This window comes from Battus philenor, unplaced genomic scaffold (genome assembly GCF_028537555.1).
Source record: "Battus philenor isolate CCGP_79_NKW_IND1 unplaced genomic scaffold, ilBatPhil1.0.hap1 SCAF_20, whole genome shotgun sequence".
NCBI lineage: Eukaryota > Metazoa > Arthropoda > Insecta > Lepidoptera > Papilionidae > Battus > Battus philenor.
Genome location: NW_027181683.1, coordinates 12,782,739 through 12,790,768, shown reverse-complemented (window position 1 = coordinate 12,790,768; position 8,030 = coordinate 12,782,739). Strand labels below are relative to the sequence as shown.

The following is an 8,030-nucleotide window of genomic DNA, read 5'->3' as shown; positions in this document are numbered from 1 at the left end:
ATACCTTAGACACCATCTCGATTTATGGCAACCTGTATTTTTCTTAATATTTTATTTTCTTCCTCAAAGTGTCAACTACTAGTACAGTGTCAATTACTGGTGGTTTTACCTTAGTTCATGTTTAGACATCTAAAACTTTCATTGATATATATGATAAGAAATGAAAGTGAATTAAATAAGTCGATGTTATCTATGTATGATGTAAATTCAAATGACAGAACATGAAATAGAATTAAGACGATAAATAAAACTCAATGTAAAGCAATCCCAATTTTTACTCATAAGTATACATTTACATTAAAATAAATTAACATTATTTCTATTACGAAATACAGTTACGTATGGAAATATTTAGATTTATTTTACAATAAATATAGCACTCAACTAACCGATATATTGAAAGGGGATTAGCAAAAAAAAAACAAATTATAAAATGACGATATAAAAACTGGCAACACTATTATTTAGCGCGTAAATAATTTCAGTCTTCATTAGGAATAGTTTATAATCACGTATATATCGTTGGAACGTAACATCACTAATTACGTAAAATAAAGCACTTTCTACAATTCAATGTCTCACATTTGATCTGTTTCACGGCTTATTGATTATTCTGTGTATTTTCACTCGTGTCTTCATTCCCTGGCTCATTGGCGGGCTCTGTCGGTTTTTTACCGCCAAAATTGAAAATCTTATCCAAATTTAACGTGTTTTGATTATATACTGTATGATCAGGTGTGTCGCCCCAACTGACCGGGGTGATTGGATCTCTCGTCTGTGGTGGTTCATGTGGATTACCCATTGTGACGCCTTCTGGTATTGGGTTTAGTACCGCCTCTGATTGAACGCTAGGAGTCCTCATTTCCGAATTAGAAACACCCTCTAAAGACGCGCAACGGTTTAAAAAGTTCATCATCCGTTCCTTATAGAACTCTGAACTTGTTTCCGTGTTCTGTTTCGCTTTATTATTCTGATTCTTTAAATAGAATCCGTTGTCGCTCTGCGCTAAGAAGATTCTCTTTATCTTTTTACTAGGATAATGATCTATTAAGTCTGGTTTCGGCGGAAGAAGCTTCCCGTTTCTCGGTATTTTATTAGTGTTATTTCCTTTTATAGTAGTTACTACGGATATGCAGTTTCCACGCCTCTCTCGGTCGTCCTCTCTGTAATTATTCCTCATGCCTTTATAAGATATCTTCACGCTTAATAAAGACCAGAGGAGTTCTAGGAATGCGGCAATCAATATGTTTATAGATAAAACACGTTTCGTAAATAAATGCGAGTCGCCTTGCTTCCCGTCGGACGGGGCGTTTGCTATAATCATATGAGACTCATTCCTGTCTATTATATCGCTGTGTTTCACCACAATGAAGTCTTTAAAAGGCACCTTGTCTTTATAGAACTCCGATATGTCTTCTTCTGAAGTTGTTACGAACCAAACAGCTATCATAATGAAGGCCACTAATGAGAAGAGTGTAGATAATACTGACATGACGAACAGCCAGGTTATGTTATGGTCAATGTACCATCTTACAGACGCCATTATGGAAGCTACGCCCGCTGCCAGCGCGAATATGGTAATTAAAGACGGAGCTAATATTAATATATAGCCATTTTCATTTTTTATATCCGCTTCCGTTACATTAAAATCATTAGAATCGTCTAAAAGTGAAGCGTTTGTATGGATGGATGCATCGGCGTCGGAGTTAGGGTTGACTAGAGCCAGGCATGCAAGTAAAAATGACGTCGAGGCCAACGCTATGTGGACCCACGCCAGACCGGACACAGTTGACGCCGAGTACCTCCTTTCCGACGGATAAAGGTTCCTCGTGTCGGGTTTCGTCTTAACTTTTATTGTATAAACGTCCTCCATGTTGTTATTACGAAATCATAACTTTAAACTTAGCTTGTGCGTTCATTGGCCGAGGTAACCGTCTTGTACGATCACTGACACTTTATAAAGTTTTTACACAAGACACGCTGTTTGTATTACAGTCTGACACATAGCGTGATGTTTGAATCGAATTTACAACGGCTATCAACGGTTTCTTTGTTGATTTAGTTCGAAATTATTACCGGAATCGTCAACGGCACGACTCACGCGCACAACGCTTGCCAGCGCACTGAAGTTCGTTACGGAATTGTCGGATAAAATTCAAATTTCCCCATAACACTTTTAGACGGTGAAACGTAATACATTAATTATTTACGGCAGCGCTTGTTTGTTCTTATTTACAATATCTATAAGAGTACCATAAGTAAAAATTAGTTATTGGCTATTAGTCTAATAGTTAGGAGTTTTAACTCTTGTAAATTTTCCATATCTTAAACGATATAAATAAAAAAAAATGTTTTTATTAGATCGCTCAAATACTGTTGGTTATTCAATTCGATTTTTGTCAAAGATTTTAATTAATACAGATTTATTTTATGAATAAATAGTGTTACTTTATATACTAGAAACTTTTTGAAATATAGTTATTAGTTGAAATAAATTGTCCTCATGTAGAATAAATAATTATATATTCATTGACATCGTGTGTTTTGACATTAGCTAATTTAATTATGTTAATATTAAACTGTAAAAAGAATTATTTTGTTCCAAAGGTATAATAAAAATTTTACAATTACCAATTTAGCTTATTTTTAAATTTAATAACTGCGATTATCCAATTTAATATAACATATTATTGAACGACTGAAAGTATGAAATATGTGTAGCTGCCACTTGAACCTTAATATTTTATCGGCCGCTTGCTAACAAGCGAGTCCCGACCGACGCTAAAATAAACGTTTTTATATTTACATCTATGTAATTTTAACAAAAATTAGTATTCCATAATGGTACCACATATGGAACAGTCATGCGATTTATTTTACATATAATAACAGCATTTCAATAAAATTAGAATATAGGAGCTCAGACTACGCTTAAGATTATTCACTTCTAAATATGTATTATCAAAATGCTAGCAAGTAATTACAATATTAAATATATAATTTTTGACAATATTCACTTTTATATAAAGATGCAGTTTTATGATTTTATTATAACTAAAATTTCCCACATTTTCGGGAGATTTTATACGCTTACAACACTGTTAAGTTAACGCCTTTACAACTAGATTTGCTGATACGCATTTATAGCTTCTATTGCAATGAGATATGGTTTCGCCCGTTTTGTAACGGACAATGTATTATTATTTTATTTAGATTTATCAAGACATGTTTTCAAACGTGTGCGAAGGCGTTTATATTCCGAGCGGGATAGGAACTTCTACTTTTAACGGTTTCGCTAAATTATGTGTATGGGTTTTTGTAGCAAAACTGATCACCAAAACTGATTACATAGAAAAAACATAAAACGTTGTTTTTAATCTTCATTTTCAATAACTTTAACCTTTAACATTTCATAGTGTCGACTGTCCGTTTTTTTATATGTATGCCATGTACTTTTAGATTTAAAATACACATTGTTTTATACCGTATCTTAAAAAAAAGTTAAACTTTAGATTATTTCTTTTTTTGAGAGCTTAAAATATATTAAAAATAATTGTAATTTTGGTAATAATTTAAATAAAGTTATATAACAATATTATGCTGTTTTATTTACAAATTATTTTTTTTTTCAATACGAACATATTGAATTAGATGCATCAAAAGCTTTCGGCCTGCCGCTGTCCAGTAGAAAAAAAAGTAATTATTTTTACATTAGAATGATCACTTTATCGATTTAATGTTTTAATGTTAAACTATAATTACTTACATTACTAAAAGATTTAAATTGTAATGTTTGATAAAATTTTATTTTTATAGCGTTTATGGTTTACAATATTTTTTATTCGATTACATTCTGACCCGCCATCGTTGTCGTATACATCCTGGAAACTTGTTTGTAAGCAGTGGCATTGTATCTCGGAAATCAAACTTGCGACTGTACCGCAATTTATATAATCTGGAAATTACCTCAACAGTGTCGAATTTGATATCTTTTTTTTTTAATTAATTCTTATTTGTATCGCTAAAGTTTTTTTTTTTACAATATTTTTTTTTCGCTTTAACTAAGCGCAGACAATTGGGAGAGGGTTGCCGCTATTTGATACGGATCTTTCTTCTCCCAGCTGCGAGGCACGACAGCATTATATAATTTTTCTAACACAATTTTCTCTTATGCGTAAATACAGCTTAAATTTATACATATTAATAATAAAATTTGTAAGTTTTACTCAATTATATATTAATTGGTACATTTAATATCATTAATAAACACTTAAATTAAAATAATTAAATAAATAAAAATGAATAAATATTTAATGGAATCAGGCGTTACCTCGCGGAAGTCCATCCTAAGTAAGAAAAGGACCAACACTTAGCCACTTCCGCACATGCATACTCCTGAAGATGCCCCGTGGAGGGGTGAAACACGTGTTGAGTAATTTGGTGGTGGCGGTTGTGTGATTCGCATTGTTTGCCGCATGCGCATTTGTCAGCGGGCTGGCGAGCGGTGCATTTCGTTGCACGACTGCCACTGCATGTGCGGAAGTGGCTAAGTGTTGGTCCTTTTCTTACTTAAAAATGAATAATCAAACTAAAATAAATAATTAATAGTTTGTCAGTTATCATCATCATCATCAGCATGTCTGCCGATAGGCGTACTCTGCAAAGCATAGGCTTCCTATAAAGATCACCACAATGACCGGTTTTGTGATGTTTGTGTCCAGCGACCTTCCACGACCTTGACTATATCGACAGTCTACCTAGTGAGGGCCTATTCGCAATGCATCCACCGCCTTGTGGTCGCTACTCGAGAACCTTTCAGCTTCACAATGTGCCTGGCTATCATTTCTGACGAGCAATTCTTCGAGTTACGTGAGTGACCTTGGTTGTTCTGTGGATTTCCCCATTTTGACCTAGTAGCGAAGCTATTGCAAAGTCCTCTCCATCGCTCTCTGGGTGACCTTCAGTCTTCTCATAAGGGAACACGTCACAGACCCATATGACGTCACTGGCAACACCTATTGTACCTTCATCTTCAAACTTTGTCTTAGGTTCCTTTTTATTGGCTACCAAGCGGAGGTTCCCTCGTGGAGCAATCTAGCTTATCTACTTTAAAATAGGTCTTAGACTAGGCATTCGTCCTGACTTCACAGATCTGAAGAATAAAATTAATAAAAATTAAATGAAAATAAAAATTCATAAGTAGTAATCTGAAGATGCAGGCAAAATAAAGAAAGAGATGTAAGAAAGTAGAATAAAGTATGTAAAGGAATGATACAAAATGTGGCGAATAAAAGAAATATATTGTGAAGGATAAAAGATAAACATGAATATAAAATGGTATGTGAAAAGATTGCCGAAAACATTTTCCCTGCGTAACTAAGACAAGGGTTATACGAGAGGTTTCCAATGGCTAGCCCCAAAACAAACCTGTGGAATCTGCGAATGCCATTCGCAGCGAGTGTTCGGGTCAAAAGAAACCTCTTTATTACTTATATAAATACTTTTTTAAATAAACACAAGGTCAGTGCGTGCATGCCTGACCTTATGTGGTGATGCTGTCTTTGGAGGCTGAGTCGACTGGTATATTTGCATTTTTAAGATTTTAAGTAATTACGTTTTTACAGATATATAGACATTTTATTATTCCTTAATAATCATTTAAGTTTTGATATAAATATTATATTTATATGGAGTAAGGTTATAAACATCGATACAATTTTTGTGTCTCAAAAATAAATTTGTTATAACATTACATGTGCCCGCGACTTCGCCCGCGTGGACAATAACCGAAAAAAAAAAATATATTTTTTTTCTTTTTCTTAAATACTTTTTTTGTAAAATATAAGTAGCTTAAGTTACTCTCAATTATATCACTTACCTACCAGTATAAATCACGTCAAAATCGATACAGCCATTTCAGAGATTATCCGGAACAAATAGAAGAATAATAATCAGAGAAAATTGTAAAAAAAGTATTAAATATAGTAACTATCTGTAATATTAAAATAACCGTTTTTCATATATTATTACAAATAGAAACTCTAATTATGTTTATTTTTATAGATATCAAGATATATAAAAGAAAAGAAAAGTTATTGACGATATATAGTCCATGTTTATATGATAATTTGTAATATGTACATAATACATAAATAATGTTGTAAAAAATAGTGATGTCTGTGTGTGTGTGTTAGTACTAGAAATATAGATGAGCATGTTATATCTTTCTCTTTCCTTCATAAAATTAGTGACTATTTTTTTTCAATAGTGTACAGTGTTACAATACATATACAAAAACGAGTTATTTGCTTCTCCTGACGTATTGTATTGACCAATTGTTATTTTCGCAGTTTTTGGAGATACGTGTGAACCTTTTCTCCGAAGACATTTTTGTTGAGTCGCAAAACGATGTTTGTGTCTAGAAACTAACGCCATTTATTGACGCCGGCCAAAACTATGAAAACAATGTTCGACAAATAAAAATAGTGAGCCAATCACAAGTCAAAAAAACTGGAGAGCGCCCTCTTTCGCCCGATGTATGTAAAGAATTATATTTCTGTGGAATTCCCCTTTTCGATGCACCGCTGACGATGACGTAATATAGCCCCTGTAGATACATCCCAATTGCCTCGATGCAGCATGCACCATGACTTTAACCTGTATTTTTCACTGTAAACCTGTCTAGCAATACTGCCGTGCTCGCGCTGGACATATATTTTAGACTTATATTTCTGTGGAATTCCCTTTTTCGATGCTTTGCTGACGATGACGTAATGAAGCTCATATAATAACCCATAAAATAACACTATAAAAGATATTATAAAAGTAACTATTAAAAACAAACTACCAAAGAAAATATATCAAAAACGATAACTTTTATTTTTTTTGTACCATTGTTATAGAGAACTTTGACTAAATTAAGAAAGTTACTCAATTTTTATGTATATGTATACAGGGGCGGCATAATATAAAGTGCGACGCTCCCTTTCTTGAAAACTTTCTTGTTACGAAGGCATAGTTAGTAGTTATAGCCGCAGGGGGAGGGGGTCAGGCCTAGGGGGAGCCAGGGTTTCACATGAGCTAGAGCTGCCCCTGTATATATATACATATACATATATATGTTGAGAACAACGTGATGTATTTTGTGTGACTGTTCGTTAATAATTATGTCAGAAGTCGTTCCAAGGCGAGGCGGTCTGAGATGACAAGGTCAGTTCGTCCGCGTTGTTTTTATATAATTGCGTCTCGGTCCATTGTTTAAGTAGTCGCAACTGCTCGTGTGTTGTGGGCCTTGGCGTTCGTTCGCCTTTGATTCATTTGATTAAAAAAAATTAAAAATTATTGTTCTTCATTTTTTTTTTGATTAATATTAAATAATAATTCTATTTTTTGGTTGAACCAAAGAATCTTTTATCCTGCTTTGCTCTACTGTCCTACCCTATGCCACTCTAGTCTTTTCTATTCTACTACGTAATACTCTGTCTCGCTCTGTCCCATACTTTTCGATTTTATCCTATCTTGTTCTTATAATACACCAATTTTTCTATAAGTGGAGGCTTTATGTTGGGGTAAAATAAAAGGAAAATTACAACTGTACAACACTATTATGCCTATTATTGTTACAATGTCTCATTTTAACAATAGGTATATTTTATACAAAGTATAAAAATAATTATGAATAGAAGCAAATGATACTTGTTGTAACAGCTCCTAATAGATACCGGACTGTTTGTATTTCGTGCGACAGAGAAAACGCTCTACGAAGCGGTAATTAGCCGATTGTCTCTTTCCAAAGGTCGATGTGTAATATTTATCGCCAGGTATTGTATCTGCCAGTGTAAGTTACGACAAAATTGGTCTAGCCAATTCAGAGATAAGGAACAAACAAATGTACAGACAAAGATTTAATTTTAATATTACAAAGATACATTTCAATTTTGTTTATTTGAATAGATAGGCAAGGTATTAAATATTTGAGTACATAACTTAATATAACTATATTTTACAACAAAATTCATGTTAAGCTTGCA

The 8,030-nt window shown here is 33.3% G+C and overlaps 1 protein-coding gene across 1 annotated transcript; it reads right to left on the bottom strand.

The window, feature by feature from the left end:
- Positions 1 to 278: 278 nt before the first annotated feature.
- LOC137922765 (uncharacterized) lies at positions 279 to 2,111 on the bottom strand. Its single transcript, XM_068765828.1, has one exon. The coding sequence runs from the start codon at positions 1,871 to 1,873 to the stop codon at positions 602 to 604; it is 1,272 nt and encodes a 423-aa protein (XP_068621929.1). The 5' UTR covers positions 1,874 to 2,111; the 3' UTR covers positions 279 to 601.
- Between the last annotated feature and the right edge of the window lie 5,919 nt (positions 2,112 to 8,030).